Genomic DNA, 12,663 nt, shown 5'->3' on the forward strand with positions numbered 1-12,663 from the left:
TCTCCATGAAGGCAAGAAACCACAGATATAGCATCGCTATATCTAGCTACAGCTAGACCATCACCATGCCGACTCATCACATGCTCACTCTATCCTAGCAAATTTTTCTACTTGGAATGTCTAGATTACTCTTAGAAATGTTTGTGCTTTAGACATGACCCTGTATATCCTGGGGAGAGACGTAAACATTTTGAGAAGGCTGGACACACCCAAACATAAGTGGTGGAAGCAGTTTCTATCAGTGCCCCATGTGTCACCATTGGGACCCCAATTCTTCCACCTGTCTCACAAAACTCACATTGACTTCAGTACTACACACAGTCTCCATAGTAGGTTAAGGATGCAGAAGGTGAAAAATGGGAGGACCTAGCCCAAGTTAATTCCATCAAAAGAAACAATACTACCTGCAACATCCAGAAACTACAACTAGAAAATACTACTGATAACTAAAATACTGGTCTATGTCTTGGGAGATGCAGCAGAACAAAATGGATTTTCTCTTATGCCTTAATTCCACTGCCAAAGGCTGCCATACATTACCCAGAAGAACAGATGCATCCCAGTCACTCCATTCTATTTCAGATGTTTCTACAGTAGATTAAACTTTTAGCAAACATTCTTTCATTTTAAGAGTTCTTTTTGCCTTGCTTCTAAATACACACCATTGTTTTCACAGAGGAACTGTGTGCCTTGGGACCAAACGAGACATGATGGTGGGAGATCTGTTCCTAGAGCTCCCCCTTTTTAAGGCTTGGATGCTCTCACAGTCCCCTCCCCAATTTGAATTCTGGCTGAATTATGAAGGGCTTAACCCTTTCATTTCCTGCTGTTTTTCCAAAACAAATCATCCTTCTAGAGTTGCTATTCGTCCCACAAAGAGAACATGCAGATACCTGTTAAGATGTCTACATAGCAGTTCTAGGCTGCATGTGACTGATACAGGAAGAACAGCCCAGGGTGAGCCCTCATTCCCACATGCCAAGGCCACAGGCTATGTTCCCCCAGTGCTCCAGACTGATGGACATGGAAATGGGGAGAGATCTTAAGGCTGTAATGGATAGCTCAATGGAGATATTGACTCAGTGTGTGGCAGCAGGCTGGGCATAGTTAGAAAAGGGTCTGAAGATAGAACAGCCAATATCATAATCCCTTATATAGATCTATGGTGCAGACTTATTTGGAATACTGTACACAGTTCTGGTTGTCATCTCTCAAAAAAGATACTGCAGAGCTGGAAAAGGTTCCAGAAATGGCAATCGTGATGATTAAGGGGTTGGAGTCCCTTTCCTATGAGGAAAGGCTGGAGAGCCAGCTTGGTGTAGAGGTTAAGAGCGGTGGACTCTAATCTGGAGAACCAAGTTTGATCCCCCACTCCTCCACATGAAGCCAGCTGGGTGACCTTGGGTCAGTCACAGTTCTCTCAGAACTCTCTCAGCCCCACCTACCTCACAGGGTATCTGTTGTGGGGAGACAAAGGGAAGGTGATTGTAAGCTGCTCTCCTTCGAGTAGTGAAGAGTGGGGTATAAAACCAACTCAGAAGAAAAAGAAGACGACGAAGAAGAAAAGATGACTTGCGGGAGACATGACAAGAGGTTTACAGAATAATGCATGGGGTGAAGGAAGTGGTTTTCCTGTAATACTAGAACCCAGGGGCACCCAATGAAGTTGATGTGCAGTAGGCTCAAGAATGACTGACAAGAGGAGGTACTTTTTCCATCCACAGGTAATTAAATTGTCAAAGCCACTGTCAGTAATGACCACTAGCCTTCATGGATTTAAAAGGGGCCTAAACAGATTCATGGAGGATATGGATAGGTCCACCCATGGCTATCAGCCATGGCGATTAAAGGGAACCTCCATTCATTTGGCTCCACAGACTGCAGCTGTCATTTTAAAAGAAGTGTGGGAAGAGGACCTCTCTGCAATGGACAGAAATAAGAGAACTCTGTCAATACTATCACAACAATGCCACTGTCACAAATCTGTAAAGTCAAGCAAACTGGAAACAAAACATTGCCTCAACTGGGGCTATCTGGAACAAACCACTGTTGTGTGATGGTACAAGGGGAGAGGAGTCATTTTATGCACAGTTAGGTGCAATACAAAGGTTCTGTCCTTAAAAAGCCACAGATAAGGGGTATATATAGCTTTTTTTAAAAAAAATTGCTCATATAGTCAAAAGCAGGAATATTCTGATTTTAGACTCCAGCTTTTCTTTGCGGGGCTGAAAAGGCATTTTTAGCTTGTGCAAACAGGGTATGTATGAATGATCAGTTTGCCCTGGGAAGATCTATTACTAGTATTTCTTTCCAAACTGGTATTCCACATCTTGACCATTCTCTCCGTCTGCATACTTCAACAGGATGGACTCTGTGCCACAGTTCTGCGAACGTATGCAAAGGGAAAGATTTGTACAGCATTTATGATGTATAAGACTTTATACGTAATATTCCAAATGTGCAGGTTTGTCAATGCATTAATGGAGACATTGAGGAACAGATAACTACAAAAATGCCTACTCTATATTTTCTTCAAGCACCTAAGCTGCTCTATAGTATCAAAACATTGAATGCCCCCCCCTTTTCTGGTGCAAAGCACTTCAAATCATGACTTTGGGGATGGAAGATCACAAAGTCTGACTGCTCCAAGACCAGTTCCAATAACAGAAACCCCTTCCATCCAATGCCCCATTCCACCTACTTGAATGAGCAAAGAATAAAAGCAGTGTTTTCTCCATATCATATCAGTATGACAAATTCGAGTGTTAACACCGCAGAAGGAGAGATTCTCAATCAGGGGTCATTTCCTGCAGGAGCGCACAGGAGCGGAGCTCCGGCAGTAAAGAGCCCAGGGGGCGGGCACATGCAACAAGCCCCACCCCCTGCTCCCAGCAGCTCTCAGTCAGAGCAAGAAGCAGCCAGGTAAGCTGCAGAGCTCCTCCCAGTCCCCCGGTCCAAAACAGTCCAGTGGCACCTTTAAGACCAAGTTTTATTCAAGTACAAGCTCTCCCTCCTCTGCAAGGACAGATCTGCATGTTCCACCCACCCACCCCCACTAGCTAGCAATCCAAAACAGTCCAGTGGAGCCTGAGCGGTGGGTGTTGCCTTCTGACACACTTCCGGTGATGTCAGGGGGTGTGGCATATGCAAATAAGTTATGCTAATGAGTTATGCTAATGAGCTCCTGCACCTCTTTTTCTACGAAATGACCCCTGTTCTCAATCACATTAATTCTTTCAGAAACCCTCTTCCTTGAGGTATTCTTTCTATTGGCTCCGTACAGCCTACTTATCTATGTTTGTGATGCAAGTGGGGGGGGGGGGAGTATCGATCACTAGAGCAACAACAACACTGAAAGCTCACCTGGCTGTGGCAGCAAAGCTATTGACCATGTCAGTAGACTCAGGTGAAAGGGAGAAGATATCCAGAAAGTACCATCTATACACTGGGATGAGTGGAAATCACCTGGTTCCTCCCTTGTACAGGGTGAGATAGCTGAGAGAAACCAAACCCCTTCAAGTATCTCAGTAGATGGCACCACTTAAGAGAGGCTTTGGAAGACACTAATGTCCCAATACTTTCAAGACCATGCAAATCACCTTCTTCAGTATCTCCTCTGGCCAAGAAGGAACTTAATGCACCCTGGGGGAGGGCTGTCTGGTCCCAGCTGCTCTTGAGAAACTGATGGAAATGTATGTTATATGGACAATGATTATAGACATGTTTTTGAACGTGACATGGTAGCAGCAAGATACCAGTCTTTCTTTATGGACACACACACACAAACACAAAATAGGAGCTCTGATTTTCGCCCAAATAGATACAATTAAGACACATAAGAGGAAGTCCACTCCACAGCTCTTTCCTAACTTCCTGCTTACCATCTTGAAAAAATTTACAGTTACAAACATAAAGGTAAGTCTTAGAAAAGACAAGATATAAACGCAAACATGTCACACTGGAAACAAGAATCGCCAGCCTGGCTTCTCTTCCATCGCTCCTGCAGCTGCTCCACCACCCACACCACCACCCAACCCCACTTCCTGGTGGAGTTGGCCCACAGGCTTCAAAAAAACAAACAAAAAGGCAGTTTATGAGCCAATTATCTGACCAGACCACGTTTCATGCTTTGTGTGTGGAGCTAAGTGGGTAAGCACCACCTCCACAGCCTGGAACTTCTGATTCTTTGGTGGGATGGGGCAGATTTTGTATGTGACCACATCTCCTTCTACTGGGACATACTCCCCCTCAATGCTGAAAAGAGAAAAAAGAAGGAAGGTTTCAGAATTCCGAACTAAAGTAAGATGAAGAATCACTGGTGATCTGCAACACAAAATAAGGAAACACGTCTACAAAAAGCAAGGAGAAATCAATAGGTCTTCCATTATTACATCCTCAAACAGAGACTGCCATCCCCACTGTAGCCCAGTTTAAGTGCAGCTTCTCATGAGCAGATCTCATGAATTCCAGTCAAAGTAGCCATCGTGTGAAAATAGAAAAATAGAAACTACATAAGCAAGCAGTAAACACAGAGACTTCACCCAAAGGGTGTGTACACTGCAGTGGTGTTTCTGAAAACAGTAGGCAACCTGGATTTTCTTGTGGGCTTTGTATTGCAGAGGTATACATGAGATTATCAGAACAATGAACAGAAGTAGGTAGATACAATAGAGATGTTATGATACAGCAGCATTTAAACTGTGTTGCATCATTGCTGCAGGATGTTTCAAGCAGCCATCATTTAAGTCTCCATTGAACTCATGCATTAAAACCTTTCTTCCATCACCATGCTGATAATGTAACAGTACAGCATGATAGCTCCCACAGGGTATGGTACTATAGTGCTATTGATGCAAGGAGAAAATGACCATTGGCTGCTCAAACATGCCATCACGCACTAATAGGGTTGCCAGGTCCTCCCTGGCCACTAGCAGGGGATGGGGGACAGAGTTCCCAGATCCAGGCTGGGAAGCTCCTGGAGATCAGGGGATGGAGCCTGGGGAGGACAGGGACCCCAGTGATGTACAATGCCACAGAGTCCACCCTCCAAAGCACCCATTTTCTCCAGGGGAATTCATCTCTGTAGTCTGGAGATGAGCTGTAATTTCAAGGAATCCCCCACCCCATGGAGGCTGGCATCCCTATGCACAGGGGTCTTGTTGTAGAAAAAGAGCTGCCGGAGCTCATTAGCATAACTCATTAGCATAACTTATTTGCATATGCCACGCCCCCTGACATCACCGGAAGTGACAGAAGGCCACACCCCCTGACATCACCGGAAGTGTGTCAGAAGGCCCGGCTACTTACCCTCCTGCTTCATCCTCATTCCCAAACGGAATGAGGATCGAAGCAGAGGGCGGGGTAAAGAAGGGGGCGGGGCTTCACCACGTGACCGCCCCGCCCCCTAGAGGTTCTCTTCCGGAGCTCCGTACCTGAGAGCTCCCCCCCGACTAGAGCCCTGCCTATGCAGAAATACTGAGTGACATGAGAGGTTCTGCACTCTATTCGCCCCACCATGGGACTTACTCAGACACATGGACAAATATATCCTCTGTACCAGTCTCTGGGGTGATGAAACCATGGCCCTGGGAACGGGAAAACTGTTTGCATACACCCTTGTAGACAGGACCAGCAGAGGCACGAGCCGTCCTAAAAGGGGGAAAGGGGAGGGAGAGAGAGAGAGGGAAGAAGGAGGAAAATCAGTTGGTGCTGATATTTGTTGTTGAGAAGATGTTCAGCTGCTCCTAGAAAAGAATCTTTCAGCTCTACCACTCCCCCACAGTCTAGACTATATAGGTGAAGCAAGCAGTTGTGCATAGATGCCATCAAGTCTTAAAATTTGTACTTGCGATCAATTCCACAATTCACTTTAGAAATATAACAGAGGATGCTTTTATAAACTGCAGTCTTAAATCCATATTATCATCAATCTGCAAAATTCAGTACTTTCTCCCTTGCTAAAACTCCTTGATCCAACATCCGTAATTTAGAATGCTGAGGGAAAATTTCATCAGGAGAATGGATTTTTGTGAGGAGCTCTGAATTAGGGGAATTTGCTTCAGAATTCCAGGTCCACCCAAAGGTCCATCTCCTATCCAGATATGTAGGTTCTGGAAATTATGGCTGAGAGGGATCAGAAATCAGTACACCAGGATTCAGGACACAAAGGACAAGATGGCGCCTGGTGGTGGAAAAAGCTGCAAGAATTAAGGCAGCCATTTTTGCCCCTCTTCCCTAGTCTGTTCCATTTCTTTGAATATGACATGGAAAGTCTGAAATGCTCCTTAATTTTAGAAGAAGCCCTTTACTTTTCATCTTCCTCCAACCATCTTGTCTTCAGGGGTGAAGTGTGATTACTTACGCAGAGTATGTCCTGGTTCTTTTGGTGGGAAGGGGGCTAGGTAAATCCCGAAGAAGGTGGTTACCCCTTTCACAGATCCTGCTTCCCTCCCGGTTAAAGGGAAAAGTAGGCCATACAGGTGACTTTGGAGAATGAAGAGGCGGCACGGTAGAATGGGAAGTCTGATCAGATGACATAATGTGGCCGTTTCCTGGAGTGAGAGAAATGGCATCAGCGGGAAAGAGGTAAGCAAGTGTTTTTAGCCTTCGAATTCAACATATCATGCAAAGCGAAAAGGAAAAATGAAGCATCTTGAAGAATATAGAAGATCCTTGGCACCTATAAACAGGGATGACCAGACTTGTACAAGTCTCAAGTAAAAACAACAACAACGTGGTAAAGCAACTTCTGTTACAGAATTCCAGGCTTCCTGATATCACGTTCATACAGTTTATTAGCAAGCAGGGCAGAAGAAGAAGAAACTGCAAAAGCTGAAAAGCAAGGTGGGGAGGAGTCTTCTGGGGCTCCACTAACCATGATTAGTTATCTGATGTCCAGCCAAGAGCATCCTGGAAGCGATGGCTCAGAATGGGGCTGCTTGATGAAGTTCTCAGTCACCTCTGGGAGACAAAGGAAATCTAAGCAGCCTGAATACAGGGCCTCTCCTTTATCGCTAGCTAGCACAGTAATCGATGAGAGACAGCAAGAGAGACGTGGCACCCATAGGTTGCTCATGGGTGCAGCATCTTATTCTGCCACTGCAGAGCACACCACAGATTGAGGAGAACAAGGACTGGCTGCAACTTTGTGGGGAAACGACACTGCTGTAAATTGGCTGTTTACAAGAATGAGAATACTAGCAATTCTGAAGGCATTGATAAGCATGTACTACAAAGGGCTTTAAAATCCACACTTGCTGTCAGAACTCAGGACACCATATGCATCAGGAGTAAAACTGATAGTAAAATTTTAGTATCACACATTTAGATTAGCCTCCCTGTTAGAGAACAACGGTCTGATCCCAATCAATGTATAAACAACAAAATATATATGTTTTCCCACAGGCACCTATTACATTTAGGAAGGTGTACCTATAGAAACCAAGCACTAATACAACTACATTTAGAGTTCAGCGTTATTCCCAATTTTCATGGCTGCTAACATTTCCTTTATTCTTTATGCAACAATCTGTGCTATCAGAGCAAAGTGTCATGACCCCTTGTCTTATTCTCTCTCTTTTTTAAGTCCCCAGAGGAGATTTTTTATTGCATTTTCTATAAACTACAGGGAAGGAAAAACTATATCTATGGGAGAAAGGAAAGAAAACCAAACTAAAAACCCAAGAATAGGAGATCATTACAATAGCTTATATCAGTGTTAATCTAAAATGCTATGATTACATTGAACATAGTCAATCATGCTATATTATTTATCTTTAAAACCATTGTTTTCACTATTTAAAGAAAACCACAAGAGCATAATTGATAACCTTAAGGCAGAATTCAGATTTCTTCAGCCTTCATTTTGTTTTATCTTTTCTAATCTTAATTGATATTCTCGCTTAGGGGCTGCTGCCCCTTTTTCAGAGGCAGAGACCTCATCGGAAGTAGCGGAGTCCATTTCATCACTAGGTTTGCTGTCTTCTTCTTCCTTGCCGTCCTCACCGGACTCCCCCAGTTGCAGTCTCAGGAACTCACAGTCTTTGGAAACAGAGTCATTTTTTTCTTTTTTATCCTGCAGTTTGAAAATGACTCATTCGGGGGTCAACCATCTCTAAGGAATGCTGTTTGTTTGTAAAAATAGGATCAAGTCCTTGTACTTCTTCCTCTTCTTCCTTATTTCAAATGGAATATCTTTTAAGATCCTGATGATGTTGCCTCCAATTTTCAAGTGCATTCCTGTAGTTGCTTTCAGGATTTGGTCCCTCACATGTCTCTTCGAGAATCTAACCACTATCTCCCCAGGCAGATTATTTTTCTTGATATAAACAGAATAGGTTCTATAAACCACATCCATTTCACTTACAAGGTATTCTGCTTTTAAATCTGTGATTGGGGCTAGCGCATCACTCAGCAGTTGCTTTAGATTCTCTTCTTTTGCTTCAGGGACCCCTTGGAAGCAGAGGACTAGGTTAGCTTTTTCCATTTGTAGCTGCAAAAGTTGATATTTGTCTGAAGCTTGCTTCTTTTCCAGCATTTGAAACTTTTTCTTTACCTTTTTGGCATTGGCATCCATTTCCTTCACTTTCTCAGCTGTTTGTTCCGTCTTTTTTGTAGTCTCAGTCCATTGGAGCTGCTGAGCTGCAAAGTTCTGGTTTAGAGCTGTCAGTTGTTGATTGTTGTTCGTCATCTGGTCCAGTAGAGGGTGCAAAGTGTACGCTAACAGTTTAGAAAACTCAGTGGTATCTTCCAGCCGTGGGCTCATGCTCCCCGATGGTTTCACTTTTGCTTGTCTGTCTTTCTCCGTTTTTTTCCACGCCATTTTTATGGATTGTTTACTTTTTTGAAAACTTGCTAAAGTCTCTGAAATTCGCCCAAACGCTTACAGGCACTCTAGTTGATATCTTAAAATAGATTTCAATGCTTTTTCTTCCACCACCACCCTTGGCAAATCGCTATTCTCTTTGTGCGTATGGGAGGGGCCCTTCCCCCACTTGCTCATCTCATTGTTCCCAGAGGGGCTTTCTTTTAAATTCCCGGCATTTCGATTTAACTTGACTCACTGTTTATTGATGGTCTGAAGACCTCGCTCAAGGTATGTTTTTACGCCCGATCTCCAACGCTTGTCCTGGTCAGCGGCTCTGGTTCCACGGGGGGGGGGGGGCGACAAGTCACCCCCCTCCAAACCGCTGGTGCGCGATCGCTTCTCCGGGAGGTCCGGGAGAAACGTCCTCTATCATGTCGCCATAAACCAAAAGTCAACCCCTTGTCTTATGCTCCAGTTGCCATATCTTCTGCAAGACCAGGGTCCCTCCCCACCACCCCAGTCTGCTCACGGGGCTTTGCCCTTCTACTCTGTCCAAGATCCTCCTGTGGCTTAGTCATGCTCCTTCCTAAACCCAGCCATCACAGGGCATTTGGGGCTGCAAATCTGCCAATCAGCAGGAGAGAGCAGTGAATGAGCTACCCTTCTGAAGATATACAATATGTAACTCGGCTATTCAACATATTAAAAAGAACTTATACAAAGCAATTTAAAGTGGCATGGGCATTTACTGAACTACTGTCCACAATATCACAGGCAACCAATAGTAATCATAACATTCAGGTACCTGTAGGCCATGTGGCGAATCAAAAACAATGGATGTTTTACCTTAGGAGAGAATCTCATTTCCCTAAGTACAACACATCCAGAGCTGTGAAATGCAACAACCCTGCAATGAACGCATAATATCAAAGAAAACTGTGCAGCACAACAGTAGGCAATTACACTTTTTATTGAGCATCCCTACTAAAGATCTTTTCCTAAAGAAAAAAAATATTGTACCACATACCACAATCCCATTAAATCCAACACCTGTTCACATCAAAGACTTAAAGTTTTTTGGCCTGGAAGTCTACCAAATGAGCATCAAAGAAGCTGAGGGTGAGGAAGACAGCAAGTACACAAATCAAACTACTTATCTGAAGACCCTTGAAGAGCAATGCATGAGTAACCTTGAGGGAGCAACAACAGTTGCCTCCCAGCTGTTCAGAGGCAGCCAACATCTGGAGATGCTTCCCAGGAGCCACATAGCAAGAGTGCCAGTGATAATTTATTTATTTATCTATTTATCAAACATACCCCGCCCTCCCCGCAAGCTTATACCCCGCCCTCCCCGCCCTCCCGTAAGTGCTCACTGTGTTCTCTTTCCATGACCCTGCCCAAAATAAGCAGCTTTCTATTTAATTTTGAAACAGAGCCAAGATAAACTGTCAGCCTAGAAGCTTGGCATAACGTATCCCTTGATGGTCCACCAAATAGACCTGAGCCCAAAGGAAGCACTCTAGAAAATATACTACACACCCATATTCAAGGAGATCCTAGAGTCTCTGTGGAAATGCATGGCCAGGCCCTCAATTCTATCCTCATGCTTGAATGCATAGACTCTATTGTCATTATCTTTCATTTGTCCTAGGCCATTTCCCCATATTTAGTGACTGTGTGCACACACAGCTATATGTTACTTATGGAGGAAGCTGCTTTAGACAAGGAGTCAAATCAATATTCGTATTGACTCACTACAAGCCTAAAGGTCCCAGGTTCAATCCCTGGCATCCCCATTTAAAAGGATCAGGTAGGGGGCGATGCGCAAGACCTCAATGTGAGGACCTGGAGAGCTACCTCCAGTCTGAGTAGACAATATAAGTCTTGATGGACCAATGGTCTGATAAGTATAAGGCAGCTTCGTGTGTGTTATGTATGTAGCCCACCACACGGCGGCCACAAGAAAGACAGGAGCTTGGCTCCGGAAAGACAATGGGACCTAGGATCCTAGTCCCCCCCCCAGCTGACCAATGGGCTTCTTGGCGGGAAATTCAAACCCTCCAATGGAGTGGGAGGCCCAGGGGTGGGAGTGTATATAGTTGGCCTTGCAGGGCCGTTGTGTGCTCTTGTGTGAAGTACTGAATAAACGTGTGCAACGGCATGTCGTTGTCCGAGTCTTCCATGCGGCGAACCAAGTATTTTACAGTGGCGACGAGGATGGGATACCGCTGAGTCTGGCCTGGCTCGCATCAGCGCAACCTTCCATTCCTGCCACGCCGCGCCCCGCATCGCGCACCAGCCGCACCGCACCGCGCACCGCAACGAGGAACCACAGCCCCGCGCTACCGCTACGCCATGGCCTCCAACAGAGGAAATCTGGAGATCTTTGATCCTGCCCAACCAGAGCTATGGGACTCGTGGACCGACCAGCTGACGTGCCATCTCGAGTACAACGAGGTCACCGACGCAAAAAAACGGTCCGTCTCGCTAAAAGTCTCCTCGCGCCCCGGTCCATCCTGGAGTGTACCTATGAGGAGATCATTGAGGCCCTCACCAAGTACCTCACGCCGCGGCCGACGACGCTCGCCAGGCGGTTGGCTTTCCAGGGCCGCACACAGAAATCGGGCGAGTCGGCTGCAGCCTTCATGGCCACCCTGCGCCAGCTGGCGATGGACTGTTCCTTCACCAAGGTGGAGAAGAACCTGCTCACACAGTTCGCGTGGGGCCTCAGCGACCTCAAACTACGAAGGAAGATGGTTGGGACCGCTGACATCAAGCTGGAGGCGGCCCTGCAGCTCGCCATCGCGCATGAGGACTCCCATCGCCCCACCTCAGCAGTGCACCAGGTACTCCCCGACGGAGAAACCGAGGACTCCGAGAAAGAAGACGTCCACTTCGTCCGACAGCCACCATGCCACCAGCCACAGGCCCAAAACAACCCCGGACTCAAGCCCACCGGCCGCTCCACATGCTCCAGTTGCGGCGAGGAACACCAGCGCCGGTCCTGCAGGTTCCGCGACGCAACGTGCCACACTTGCGGGAAGCAGGGACACCTCGCACGCGTCTGCCGCTCCAAGGAAAGCAGGCGCCAGCAGGCCCCGTCGCAGCCGCCCGGCTGCCGCAACACATGGGACATCCGCCGATACCGCCGAGCTCTACCTCCTCACCGACCAGCCATCCCAACAGGTACTGCGCCTCTCAAATTCCTCGGGCGCCCCAAAAATCCAGTTGACGGTGCAGATTGAGGGGGCCCCCTGCCAAATGGAAGTGGACTCGGGGTCAGCGGCATCCATAATTTCGGTGGAAACGCTGCGCCGGCTGTGCCCTAAGGGGGGCCCCCGATTACGCCCATCTCACCTTAGCCTCGTGGACTTCCAACGCAACCCGGTTCCCATCCGGGGGGTGGGAACTTTCAGGGTGAGTTTCAGAGGGTTTTCGGGACTATTGGACCTGGTGGTGGTCGAGGGAAACCTGGTCAGCCTGCTGCGCCGGGCCTGGTTCGAACCATTGGGCATCACGGTTGGGGTCAGGGGAGTAAACAGCTGTGCACCGTGAGACTTTGATGAGATTTGCAGGGAATTTCCGGCTGTGTTCAATGGGGCCCAGGGTTGCTACAAAGGACCCCCAGTTTCCCTGCAGCTGGACCCCTCGGTCGCCCCCATCCGCATGCGTTACCGCACGGCTCCCATCTCCACTCAGCCAAAGATTGACGTGGAGCTGGACAAGTTGGTGGCGCAGGGGGTCTTGGAGCCTGTCCCGCACTCAATTTGGGAAACCCCCATAGTAACCCCCCTTAAGCCGAACGGGGAGATCCGCATCTGCGCGGATTACAAATGCACTATCAACAAGGCGCTGCA

At 46.8% G+C, this 12,663-nt stretch overlaps 1 protein-coding gene across 3 annotated transcripts in view; it reads right to left on the bottom strand.

Moving 5' to 3' along the window:
* Positions 1-3,929: 3,929 nt before the first annotated feature.
* The window catches only part of CSDC2 (cold shock domain containing C2, RNA binding), a 28,041-nt gene continuing 19,307 nt past the window's right edge, over positions 3,930-12,663 (bottom strand). For 2 of the 3 annotated variants that reach the window (XM_015419207.1, XM_015419209.1), the window contains exons 2-4: positions 6,362-6,551; positions 5,527-5,649; positions 3,930-4,254 (exon numbers count right to left, since the gene is read on the bottom strand). In XM_015419207.1, the coding sequence (XP_015274693.1) occupies positions 4,092-4,254; positions 5,527-5,649; positions 6,362-6,537 (462 nt within the window). In that variant the 5' untranslated portion in view covers positions 6,538-6,551 and the 3' untranslated portion in view covers positions 3,930-4,091. Of the gene's footprint in view, positions 4,255-5,526; positions 5,650-6,361; positions 6,552-6,874; positions 6,900-12,663 lie in introns of those variants that run through there. The other variant, XM_015419208.1, reaches the window with a different exon arrangement.

The sequence above is a fragment of the Gekko japonicus genome, unplaced genomic scaffold, assembly GCF_001447785.1.
Source record: "Gekko japonicus isolate JY-2015 unplaced genomic scaffold, Gekko_japonicus_V1.1 scaffold37, whole genome shotgun sequence".
NCBI classification, from domain to species: Eukaryota; Metazoa; Chordata; class Lepidosauria; order Squamata; family Gekkonidae; genus Gekko; species Gekko japonicus.